Source organism: Rutilus rutilus (assembly GCF_951802725.1).
Source record: "Rutilus rutilus genome assembly, chromosome: 13".
In the NCBI taxonomy this organism is placed as follows: Eukaryota; Metazoa; Chordata; class Actinopteri; order Cypriniformes; family Leuciscidae; genus Rutilus; species Rutilus rutilus.
Genome location: NC_140218.1, coordinates 10,908,423 through 10,921,855, shown reverse-complemented (window position 1 = coordinate 10,921,855; position 13,433 = coordinate 10,908,423). Strand labels below are relative to the sequence as shown.

General features: G+C 39.3%; 1 protein-coding gene across 3 annotated transcripts in view; it reads left to right on the top strand.

Moving 5' to 3' along the window:
* Window positions 1-384: 384 nt before the first annotated feature.
* The window catches only part of reps2 (RALBP1 associated Eps domain containing 2), a 50,117-nt gene continuing 37,068 nt past the window's right edge, over window positions 385-13,433 (top strand). For all 3 annotated transcript variants that reach the window (XM_084427796.1, XM_084427795.1, XM_084427794.1), the window contains exons 1-2: window positions 385-661; window positions 12,990-13,113. In XM_084427796.1, coding sequence (XP_084283922.1) covers window positions 482-661; window positions 12,990-13,113 — 304 coding nt within the window. In that variant the 5' untranslated portion in view covers window positions 385-481. The remainder of the gene's footprint in view (window positions 662-12,989; window positions 13,114-13,433) is intronic.

Below are 13,433 nucleotides of genomic sequence, written 5' to 3'. Positions count from 1 at the left end.
AAATGCAGATCTTGAATATGAATTGAAAATTAAATATCAATTAAATATTAAATAATGTGAAAATAAATATTACATCTAATAGTCTAAATAAATCTCAATCTTCAAAAGAAATGTAAAAATTAAATCTACATCATTTTAAATAAATCTTAGTTTTGAAGCAAGTGCATTGAAATTATTTTACAATCTAAAATACAATTTAAACATTTACGTTTATATATATATATAAGTAATTACTCAATAAATTGTAGATATTACTAGTAAATATTTAACCTGGTGTGTAGTGAGGGCTTTGTGTGGTTGTGTGGCGCCTCCGTGCGGTCGGATGTGGAACTGAGAGAGATTTAGCTAATCTTCATCTGAGTTCACAATATGTGTGTGTGTTAATATGTGCCTGTGCTAGAGCACCGCAGAGCAGACGCGACGCGCCTCCCTCCGCCACAGGGCCACGGAGAGGCCGTTCGTCTGCGGCTCGCGCTCGGGCATGGATCCGGGATCTGCCGCGGGCACCGGAGGGACCTTCCTTTCCCTGAGCGACAGTGAGCAGAGATGTTACTCCGGGCTGTACGCGCTCTGTCAGCCCGACAGCCTCGGCAAACCGGCGGCGGGGAAAGTGGCGGATCTGTTCCGGGCGTCGCAGCTGCCGGCCGAGACGCTGCACCAGGTGAGGGGGTTCACGCGGGTCTCAACGACGCGACGCGACGCCCCTGAACGCGCGCTCGGATATCAGATATCTGCGGTGGTGTGTGTCTGGATGTACAGTACAGTACAGTATCAGTGTTTTCAGGATAGAGTGAAGTTCAGGAACCGGCTTGTGCTTCGAGCTCTTTGGTATCAGATGGTAATACTATTGTACTCTAATATAGGCTACTATGGATGAATGATTACCATATTCATTCATGACATAGTTCTCCAAGATACTTAAATTAATTTCATAGTATTGCCATGGTACCATGTCCAAAAACATATGGTACTACCATGGTGCTTTTTGGCACTTGAAACTAGTATACTGTATGGTTTATACTGTACTGTAGTATACATACTAGAGTATAAGATGCAATAGTGTTGATATTAAAGTATACACTAGACTAGATCATATACAATATCTTCATAGTATAGCCTACTGCATAGTTTATTATACTCATTTGATATCTTGTTTGTTCTTTGACCGCATTCTTTGTACAGTTGATGGAATAATATGGTAACACAATGGTCTAGTGATATATTTTGACTATGATATTGAATGATTGCCATATTTAAATACTGTGTTGTTGCTGTCAAAACGTGTAGTGTTTATACTAGATGCTGTAGTTAGTATACATTCATTTAGTGGTATATTATTCTCTTATAAGCTTATATGCTTGATAGTGTTTGAGGAATACTATGATGTATCTTGTTGTAATTCAGTGTAATTGCAGTTACATGAGTGTAAAAGGCTGAGTTTATGGTCATGTGCTTGTTTTGAAGGCGTTTCACTGGTTTAATCAGTTTAGAAACTCTTCTATATGTCAGTTTTGAGGAGCATTTGAAGCATCGTTCTTTGCAAACATCCGTGTCTGTAGTGAAGATGTTCTGCTGATGTGTGTATTACTAGGCAGTTTTGTAGAGTACTAGTAAACATTGCGACGTGTTGTGTGCCACTTGACACGTCATGTGAGTCAGGCGAAAGGTGTTTACCATGTTCAGCCTGTTTAAGTCTGTGTGTGTGTGCGTGTTCAAATACTGCTTCTCCGTCCAAATGTGTCTGTTGTCACTGAGGGTGCTGAGTAGCTGTGTGTTTGTATGTGTGTGAGATGACAGGAAGGGTGCTGCCTCGTTCACACACAGATAACACTGGGCTGGACTGTTTCACCATCCACAATAATTCCTAGTTCCACTTCAGTGTCCTTGAAAAGTTTAGCATGTTTCTAAACAAAGGGTTTAACAACATTGGCCATATTTAGAAACTTATTTTATTGTAGTCTGTCAGAATGGGTCTGCTGCTGTATGTTCACACTAAATGTGTTTTTTGTGTGTGTGTGTGTGTGTGTGTGTGTGTGTGTGTGTGTGTGTGTGTGTGTGTGTGTGTGTGTGTGTGAGATGTAGATCTATTTTTTGGATGGCAGTGTGAACCTTAATTTTCAGATCCAATTTCTGCCACATTCATATTTGGAACAGTGTTATTTTATGATCATTGAGTATAGTTTTTATTAATATTTTGAATTATTTCAGTTTTTATTTTAATTTAAGTTAAGTTCATTTAGTTCTCTTGTCATCTTAGTTTATTTTTAAAATGTCTGTATAGTTTTGTATAATTTTTTTATTTCAGTTTAAATTTTTTTAGGTATATTTTTTTTTATTTCTGTTCATATTTAACTTTTTCTTTTAAAGAACTTTTTTTTAATGGTTTTAGTTTTAGTTAACTATAAAAACCCTGATTTGTAAGTAAATAAATATGATACAGATGTTTTTAGTTTTAGTTTTATTTACGCTATGTGACTTCAAGATCACTATTTCAAATAAATACTGTTCTTTTGAACTTTCTATTCATCAAAGAATCCTGAAAGAAATGTATCATGTGACGGTTTCCACAAAAATGAAGCAGCACAACTGTTTTCAACATTGATAATAATCAGAAATATTTCTTGAGCATCAAATCATCATATTAGAATGATTTCTGAAGGATCATGTGACACTGAAGACTGGCGTAATGATGCTGAAAATTCAGCTTTGATCACAGGAATAAATTACAGTTTACAATATATTCACACAGAAAAATGTAAATAATATATTACAATATTACTGTATTTTACTGTATTTTTGATCAAACAAATGCAGCCTCGGAGAGCAGAAGAGACTTCTTTCATTCTTACAGACCCCAAACCTTTGTATGATATCTTATCATGTGTAGAAGAATGATTTCTAAGATCTGTGTGTTCTGGCTCATGTTACGGGACCAGATTTCCTACGGTTTCAGACACAAATAATTGAGTGTAAACAAAAACAAACACAGGCTGTAATATGAGCTGTGTGTCAGCAGGCTTTGGCATGGCGTACGGTTGCAGTGTGTCATCTTGCGGTGTTCCTGCACAGACAGGAAGTCCAGCTCGTCCTTCTGCTCTGTTTCCTGTCCGTTTGCCCCGGTGTGGCGACCCATACTGACTTCATGTGAACCGCAACACACACACACACACATGCGCAAAGATATGAAGGAAGTTTCACACACATAGACATCATCAGAGTGATTTTTTGATGTAATGTTTCTCTTGAACTGTTTGTTGTTGCTCTGCTGTTTTGTCAAATGCATATTTTCCCTTAAAGACAGTCACAGAATGAAATCAGTTTTATCCTGAAGAAACTGGAGAGAAACAGGAGAGTCGAGGTGCGCGTTTGATTCTGCAGTGAGTTGGGCAGATGTGGTTTTATGTTTCAGTTTTAAAGGTGAACTAAGTAACTTTTTTACCTTAACTGAACAGCTTCGGAGTCATTGGAATGGTTATATTACTTATTTCGGGTTGAATGGTGGTCGTTTTGCACCCCCCTGGTGCCCGTGAGCGGAAAATCCGCACTTGCAACTTTGAGCCGGCGGGCCGCCGCGTCAGGAAGTATCGCGTGATATCAGGTCTCGCGATGTAAACAATTGCTTTACGGCCAAAAGAAATCTGCTAAAATGCCGTCATTATTGCGCTCCCTCACGCTGTCTGAACCCGAATGAAGAAGACGTTTTAAAGAATGTCCCATCTGCTTTGATGTCGTTGATCTGCTAGCCTCTGGTGTCTGAGAATCGCCAACGAGTTTTTACAACAGTGTTGTCAAATATCTATTCCGAAGCTGTGGGGGGAGCTCTAGAGAGAAACCTGCGAGCAAAAAGCGAGAATACAGCGAAGAAATCCCGAAACTACTGAGCCCCGCTTTAATACCTGGACATCCCGTTTCAGACATCTTCCTCGTGCGTCGACACTTACTCCTGTTGGATTTAGTTCGTCCGACATTACCCTGGATTAGGGGTGTAACAATATATCATGTCACAATATATCGCAATACAAAAATGCAACAATATCTATCGTGGATATGACAATATGTATTGTGTGTAGTTAAAAAAAAACAAGTTTTCAGAGTTTTAGTTTACATTAAACCGCTATATATAATGTTCAGTATAATGTATAATAATGCAATGGGGGAATATTTGTGGGTCCTGATGATGCCAAATATCTTATGTTACCAGTAAAAGACAGATACATTATTTTAAATATATCTAGTCAGTGAAAGAGTGCAAGCATATTCAGCTTCAGAATCATGAATATTGTTATTCTAGTGTCACTATTGTCCTTTGCATTGGGTTACCAGCAGCAAGTCCAAGCCTATTCATTTACACCCCCAGTGTAATACCCAAATTTAGCATTTTTTGTTCATCTTTTACCATATGTCTTGGAGTATCGCAATAATATCGTGTTGTGAGTGCGGTATCGTGACATGAGGGTATCGTTACACCCCTACGGTCTGGATACCCCTCAAAGACTTGCTGTCCTGGTCACAGATGAGCCAGTGAGAGACACACCAACAATGTGTCCTCTTTTGAACTCTGATATGCCTCACGTTGTAGTGTGGATCGCAAAAGCTATGCTATTGCTCTGCTAATTCAACCTTCACACTCTGCTCTCACTGAGGGAATGTACAATCAGTGAAGTTTGGCCACAAGGCGCGTGCGTTTATTAAGTAATGAAGTAATTAACTTTTTTTTTTGTGTGTGTGTGATTTTAGTTGTTTTAGTAAGTTTAATAATCCTGGCCCTCTGTGTCTCGATAATCTCCAGTGTCTCCTCAGACTCTCAAAGTCAGTCAAGTGAAGTGAGATAATTAAAGCGATACACGGCTGAGAGAGAGGCGTGTGTGTAACGGGGAATAGAGGAGTCATTGTGTGTCTGTCAGTAAGCTCTTATGAGTCTGCGGGATTCATATCAGCTCTCAGACGCTCGGATCCTGGTGTGAGCGCGTGCTGATCTCTGCTCTGTGATGGATGAGTGTTTCTCTGCTGAATGAATATGAACAGGAAGTGGTTGATGTGTTGATTTCCATGAGTGACAATCAAAATATTTTCACTGCTTTAATTACATGACACAGTTTCCCTTCATTTGTTGTCGCAATCCACAGCGCCCAGCTCAACCACAACTAGATATTTGTTAGTTGCTTGTTCTGTGGTTACTAGGGCATTGCTTTTTTGTTACTCGTATGTGTTGCTGAAGTTATTGTGCATGATCTGCAACATGAGCAATAAAAGCTGGTGCTGATATGATAGTTGAGCTGATTTTATGCAAATGATCAGCAACACGATACACGGACTATCATTGGTGGTTCTCACATGATCTTCTGTGTGTCGGACCCCAGGAACAGATCCAATCAAATCAGCATCTTTAAGGTCATCTTAGTAGTACTGTGTGAGAGAGTTATTTTATGAGACCCACTACTATTATAGTTTCTATTATTATTCTAGTTTAATTTTTGTCTATATAATGTCTATAATTTTTTTATGTTAGTTATTTTAGCACATCAAGTTAGGCATGAAAATCATAAATGTTGCCTTGCCAACTAGCTTTTTTATATATATTTTTTATATATTTTATTTTATTTCAAGGTTTTAAGCCCTATTTGGACTGGACTAGTTTTCCAGGGGGAAATTTGTGTTTGTAAAACCGTTACTTTGCGATTTTAATCCCACCCGAAACGGCCATGTCTGTGTTTTTCTGACGCTTATCCCCATGTTTTTTTTTGTTTGTTTTTTAACCTACCTGAGCTACTGTTTGATTTGCGACACCAATTTTACGCAGGCTTTCATTTAATTTCAACATGGATGGTATCCGACGAAAAAATTAAATGATAAAATGAATAAATAGATCCAAATTGCGGGAACCGCGAAGACTGACCATTTTAATGTCTGCGTCAGATAAGAAACTAGTTCCGTCCGAACAGGGCTTTAGTTTCAAGTAACTATAATAGTACTTGATCACATCAGTAAGGTCCATCTCTGCATCTGTCCTTGAGGATAAATGTTAAAGCACTGACTGCACAGGTGTCGTGTAGATTTACTGGCTTGCTCACAGCAGAATAAGTCTGTTGTGGGATTTACAATGGCTTTAAGTCTCCATCTGTCTCTTGGACAAAAGCGTTGGCATGTTAACTGCTTGACTAAGGATGTGTTCACACTTGTAGTTTGATTCTTTTGGTTGGACCAAAAAGAAAATGATACATTTAGTACTGTTTTGCTTAGCGTAAAGAACATAAAGGGCCTGTTTCGGATGGCTATCTGATTTGTTTCATTTACACTTGTCCACATAAATGAGTCTCTGCGCAACTAATATAAATCCTTTCTTCAATTCCATGCTATATGCAAATTTAGCATAGATCACTACCGATATGAGCTGCATTTTATTTAGGCCTATCATCAGCTAATTTCAAGATAAAAGATTCCAATAGGAGAGAGAATCTCCATCAGCACTGGTAAGATCATTTAGTCTCACTACTTTTAATGAAGATTATTGTGCGTCTGCATCTCCATTTGCATCAGTTTGCGCGTTGGCTTGTTGAAGAGATGCTTAGCTACTCATCTGTGGCAATGCGAGTTGCAGTAACGCTGTTATATCTGGCTATTAAGTGTCATATAGCCTATGACGCTCTCACACTTTTATTTTTTTGGCATCTTGGGAGGAGTAAAATTAGGAATGCACGATGTAACGGCCACCATATCGGTTATCGGCCCAAAAAGAAAATTTGGCCGATATATTGAAGCCAATAAATAATTTATTATTTCCTTCAGATGCGCACGGTTCACCATGATGGTTTTGAATTGTTTGAAATATGATTGGAATCACTTCAAAAGAGTCTGTCTTATAGGCTACGCAAGTCTGTCATATAGACTACATAAAATTATAATGAGAACATCATAATTGTGTGCTTGGGACATGGCTTTTAATGGCGAGACTAAAAATTTGGATTTAGATTTATCGGCCAAAATATCAGTTATCGACTTTCAAATATATAAAATGATTGGTATCAGCCAACATTTTCATATCATTGCATCCTTACATGTGTGTCTTCAACAACCAGATACATTTACACCTGTCCAGTTTCGTGTGGTGCGTCTGGCGCGTACATATGGTGGTATTTTTACCAGCTGAGAACTCACAAAGAGCTTATAAAATTTGTAAAGGAATCAGGATTTCCTCCTTTACTGACGAACGAAAATCTCCTGCAAGGGGATGGCGGCTCCGGTGCCTTTACCGAACTATAATGGGCAACGTAGCTCCTATGATGAGAAGAACCAGGTGTGCTTGAGCATTTTTGTCCTTTTTTAAGATCGCATCTTTTGACATCACATCCTGTTTTTGGTCTTTGGTCTGTGTTGCGTTCGTGTTTCACTCGACCCGCACCAGAGTTTGTTTGGAAGTGGCCCTGAGACCCCCTGAAACGGTGAGTTTGTTTGGTGTGAATGGCTGCGTTCACACTTCAAATGAACCACAGCGCGTTGATCCCGGGAAATTGCCGTAAAATTGCTAGAGTGCCTTCTGTGTGAACGCAAACATATCCCGGGATTGATGCCGGGATCGATGCCGGGATGAGGACCTAGTAACATTGCTGGGATCAGTCCCAGAACGTGCGCTGTTTGAACAAAAGCCAGGACCAATGCCGTAAGTGGTTTCGTAGTAACTTTGTTGCTATTAGAAGAAAGTTTGTGTTCGTCATCAACAAAGAAAGAATGAAAAAATGTCTGCAAACTGGAATGAAGCAGAGACCAGGGAGCTCCTTACTCTCCACGCTGAAGCTGAGATCGTTCGCCAGCTTCGTGGAACGATACGCGATGCGTTAGTGTACATGTTTTCGACGCGTACGTTACACGTCACATCCTGACGTCACGTGTCTATACGGGATCTTTACGGGATGTGTGTGAACGCACTCAAAGATTCTGGAAAATCACTGGCAGTGTGAATGAACCAAAATCAAACGATCCAGGGACAAATCCCGGGACAGATTATCCGTGTATTTTCCGGGAATCTCTGTGTGAAAGGTGCTTAACAGAGTTCCTTTTAATCCAGCCAAACCTGCCAAGTGTGAACACACCCTAAGAGACTTTATATAGCACCACTAAAGGATATAGAATGCTTTTGTCACTCACCAGAAAACTTTTTGGGACAGTGTAAGGTGTAAATGTATAGCATTGGTTGTATAATTTTTAATGTCTGACTCTGTAAACAGTTGCAGTGTGCTTTCCTCCTGAGGTATACTTCATTTCACCACAGCTTCTGGAATTCCCAAAACACAAACACAGTTCCTTCCTCAAATGCAGAGATCCGTATCCGGACCAGACCAACCTGTTCGACAGCTGCTGTCAGGGCAGAAAACAAAGTCAGATTTCTTGTGAACGTCCTTGTCTGTAAGTTGCTTTGGCCAAAAGAGTCTGCTGAATGAATGAATGAATGTTAACATATTTAAACAGATCATGTATTCAGATTTAATTGCAACTTCGAATTCAAATGTAGGGATTGAATGGGAATTCTGAATGGTTCATAACCCTGGCTTTTGTAAGCCCTGTTGCAGCAATTTCACATTGGGGCTTTATTTAACAAGCTTACATAGTAAACATCATTTTCCAGCAGAAATAATAATTTAACGGGCGTGTCATGTGAAGTGATGTCTGTTGCCATGGGGATACAAACTGTTTTGGCATGCGCACGTTTGTTTTCTGAAGCTGTGAAAACTCTTCCCATCCCCAGATGGAGGAAACAGACGGTACATGATCTGAAGTTTGATCCGGTTGTACAGAAGTGGATTTAATGCAGTTTCCTATCTGCACGGATTTATTTAATCAATGATTGGTCTGTAGACGAGATCTGTAAAGTTCTGGTTATACTATAGAGGAATTGATTTGTTTATAAGTGCTTTCATAGACTAGGTGATTGATTTTGATTTGTATATCACTCATACCACAGTTGTCTTTCGGATTCGATCAAGTCCTGTCAGATCAAAGGTGATTGGGCTCTCGGGCGCGATCCCAATATGTCGGGACGTCGACGTAACGTCGAACGTGACGAAGTGAGAAATGTCGGGTGAATGTTTTAAAAAAGCAGACATAATCTTTTGTGTCCCTGAACTGAGAGGAACCGCAGTCGACCTCCTGTATCCACACATCCCATAAGCCGCCATAAGTAGGGTTGGGTGGGGAGGTTTCTAACCTATTTAATTATCCTTCCCCCATTATGTACATGTATAGAGTAAGATTATATCTGCTCTGTGTGGATCAGGAGAATGCAGGTCAGGCTTAAGTAATACTGACGGTCACATGATTAAACTGAGTTTAAGTCACCTCACACAGACACACACTGTCTCTTGATTTCAAGGCGAGGAGTTGGGTCACGCTCAGAGCGCGTGAGGCTCTCGTCAAAAGCCATTGTAATTTCCATCAGTCACAGTAACAGCTGACTTTAGCGGCTAGAAGCTCAGAGCTGCTTTTCATGAGCCAAAAGTATTAAACCGTTTGTTCTACAGACATGCTAACTTAAATTATGCAGATTATTGAATAAAATTAACTTGGGCGGATGATAAAACTTGTGAAGGAAGGACCTGATCCATATATCAGAGGTTCAAGTCCAGCCTGCCCACTTTCTCCACCAAAATATGCCCTAAAATATGATTCATTGTATTTTTCAAAACTAATCCATTTAATCCCCTAGTTCAGTAACTTCAGTATGAAAGCAGACATGAAAGCATATCCCAGAATCCCTTGCGTCTAGTCCACAAACACTATACAATAGGATAATATTTAATGTTTGTTATGTGTGTAAGGTGCCATCTGTTAGTTTTGACTGTAGGAGAAAAGTGAATTTAAGCTTTTTTACACTATTTTCATCTTCCGGGTTCAAATTTGTCTTTGTGTCAATGTCACAGGATGTGTTTTCTTGCACTATAGTACACCAATGCCTCTGTGTCTCATAATTATTCATGAGACTGAGTGTCCTTATCCTATGAGAAGACTTAGGCTGCATCCGAAATCGAATACTTCCCTACTATATAGGCTAGTATGCGAAAAACAGTACGCCAAAACAGCAGTAGGGCGTGTGTCCACCAAAGCTTTCAGCTGGCTAAAAACGCTAGGCGCTCTTCTGAAAACACCTAGCTGTGGGCGCTTGAGAGCGTTTTGGCAGCGCAGCATTTTTTTTTCAGTTGAGACGCTTTAATTGTTATGATACAGAATATCCACGAAAGTGTTACTAGTATCTCATTTCACACATATTTTGTTTCTGTGTTGATTCTATATTAAAATGTCGATACAATGTAACATATTTTCTCTGGCTCTTGTTTTAAATGATTTTGTTCCGTTATCATGTTTGTTGTTGTCCTCTGTTGACATTGTAGAAGCAGAATGTGGCGGTTGGTCGGTGTGGTATTAGTCCCGCCTCTCCTCCACTGTGATTGGACGGCTGGGTCAAAAGTGACAGTGATGAGCTGAGTTTTTTTTTTTTTTTTTACCCAAAGTTGAACATTCTTCAACTCTCGGCGACCGATAAAAAAACGGCTGGCGTTCATCGCTTCAGTACAAATGCGAACGGCTGAATGTAGATGTAAATTCAAATTCAGATGTTATTTCATAATTTGGTCAGTGTCCCGGCTTTCTTTGGGAATGAGTAAAAATGTGTTTTGGAGACAAATGTCCATCTAGTCACTGGACTCCTACGATTGATTAGATAAGAGAATTGCAGAAAGCATCTTGTTGTTTCAGTCATATTGGGCTAAAGTTCACAGCTTTGAGTCATGAGGCATCAGCACTGCAGGGATGGAAGCAGAACACGATCAATAATCCTCATCACACCTGGTCGAACAGGAACGCTGAGTCAATGTTGGAGAAGTTCCTCGGATAATGTTTGGGAAGGTGGAGGAAGGCCATAGGTGAGATTATAGTTTAGAGAACAAGGACGACCTTAACTTTTTATTAGGTATGTGTGTTCAGTTGTGCTATTTCTACAAATCTGAAGAGGAACTATCATTTGAAGAGAAGTTTGGCTTGAGCACAGGCTGTTTTTCTCCACACGGGCGACCGTGGCTTTTGTTATATTTAACAGCACACTCAACACAATGTGCTGCTATTTAAAGCGCACAGATCTTTTCCTGTGAGTGTGAAGACGTTTACAATGAATCCCACAGTTCAACTCTATTGATTATTTCGTTACGGAAGGATGGATTTCAGCAGCGTGGAGTGATAAAACAATGACTCTAATGCTACTGTGTGCTCTTTTCTCAGGAGGAAACACTAGTTTATGTCTCATTGTACTGAAGGATAGTGATTCAGCGATGATTTAGACTTGGGTTGAGAGTTATCTCATAATCACAGCAATTAAAATGGAGCCTGTTTACTTTCTTAATGCACGATTGTGGTGTTATTGTGAGTTAATGGTATATCATTTTTATTTGTTTGTCTTTGTAATGGCTTTGCCTAACTTGTTCCTTTTCTGCTGGCATCATCAAGTCCTTTTATTTGCAACCTCTCCCATCCACAACCAGTATGAAACACCCACTTTTCACCATCCAATCAGGATTCTGAATGCATAAACTCAAGTCCCGCCCTCCCTTTCCCATTTCCATTTCCATTTAGTCATTTAGCAGACGCTTTTGTCCAAAGCGACTTACAAATTAGGACTAAATTAAGCGAGTCATCGTGAAGAGGCAAAAGCAAGAAGTTCCGGCATTGTTCGGAGTAGCATAAGCCTGATAAGGGAGGATTAAAGGAAAAGGAAATATTCTTTATTTTTTATTTTATATATTTTAATTTGAATATTTTAATTTTAATATTGTGTTATACACTGCAAAGGTTTGGGGTCGGTAAGATTTTAAAATGTTTTTGAATGAAGTCTCTTCTGCTCTCCAAGGCTGCATTTGATTGATAGAAAATACAGTAAAAACAGTGATATTGTGAAATATTTTTACAATTTAAAATAACAATTTTCTATTATAATATATTTTAAAATGCAATTTATTCCTGTGATCAAAGCTGAATTTTCAGCATCATTACTCCAGTCGTCAGTGTCACGTGACCCTTCACAAATCATTCTAATATGATGGTTTGCTGCTCAAGAAACATTTCTGGCTATTATAAATGTAGAAAACAGTTGTGCTACTTTTATATTTTTGTGAAAACATTTTTTTTTTCAGGATTTTTTGATGAATAGAAAGTTCAAAAGAACATCATTTATTTTAAATATAAGTTTTTTTAACATTATTAATGTCTTTACTGTCACTTTTGATCAATTTAATGCATTCTTGAATAAAAAAAAACTGTAATGTATCTTGGATTATGGAAATAAAATAGGTAATAAAATAGTGTTTAAATTCTCATCTCCTCAATGATGTCCTCAATCTTGAAAAGACATTTGAAACCAGCCTAGTAGTTCACTAGTCTTAACTGGTCTGAGCCTGTTTTAGCTGCTCTGGTAAGTGCTTTTAAAGTGGTTTTGGCCATTTTTCAGCAGGCCAAGCCGGAAGACCGTCATAAACCGGCTTAGACCAGCAAACCAGGTTTAAGCGTGTGTTTTCAGCAGGGATAGATGCCTTTAACATCTATGTCTGTCCAAAGTGAATTATGTTATTAATCTGTTAAGATCTGTATTTGTAGTTACACACTTCCTATCTCTAATCTTCGCTTGTGGCTGTCATTACAATGCGAGTTTTCAATTACAGAAGCACAGATAATAGTGAAGTTCAGCCTGTTCAAAGTGCAGTTTATCTTCAGCCGGCTATTCTTTCCACTGTGAGCCGATAATGAGGATTTAGCTATTATCTTTTCATTTTCCCATGTTAGCAATTTCCCCCTTTAAGATAGAAGCCATGAATTCCACTTCACATAATGAACGAACGCTTTTTAAATATTGAAGCTTAATTCACTGAACTAAATGTTTTGTATACGGTAATGTGGTTTTAAAGTCTCCATATGGCCCTTTATTAATCTCTCTCTCTCTCTCTCTCTCTCTCCAGGTAACAGAGGTGTGTGGTGCTAAGCGGCTGGGTTTCTTCGGCTGTGGGCAGTTGTACGTGGCTCTGAAGCTGATGGCCGCGGCACAGGCCGGTTTGCCAGTACGCCTGGAGAGCATCGCAGGCGGTAAGTCGTACGGAGGGAGAAGCAAACGCGATCAGGGATTTGGCCTTGCATGCTTGGATTTACACTAAAGAGGGATAACACACAGAGGTCGTGCTGCGCTGAGAGAGCGCCACACACTGAGCCAAACTCACTGAGAAAAGCCTGTGTGTGTGTAAACTGAACCACAGGACGGTTTCCTTAAACGCTTGAGACTGCCTCTTTTGTCTAGACTTTTTAATCTGTGTTTACAGTAAATATAATGTCACTTTTTCTTGTGTGGCGTGACAGTTGCTGCCAAATTATGAATTGATCCTGACAACCAAAGTACCATTTAAAAGCTT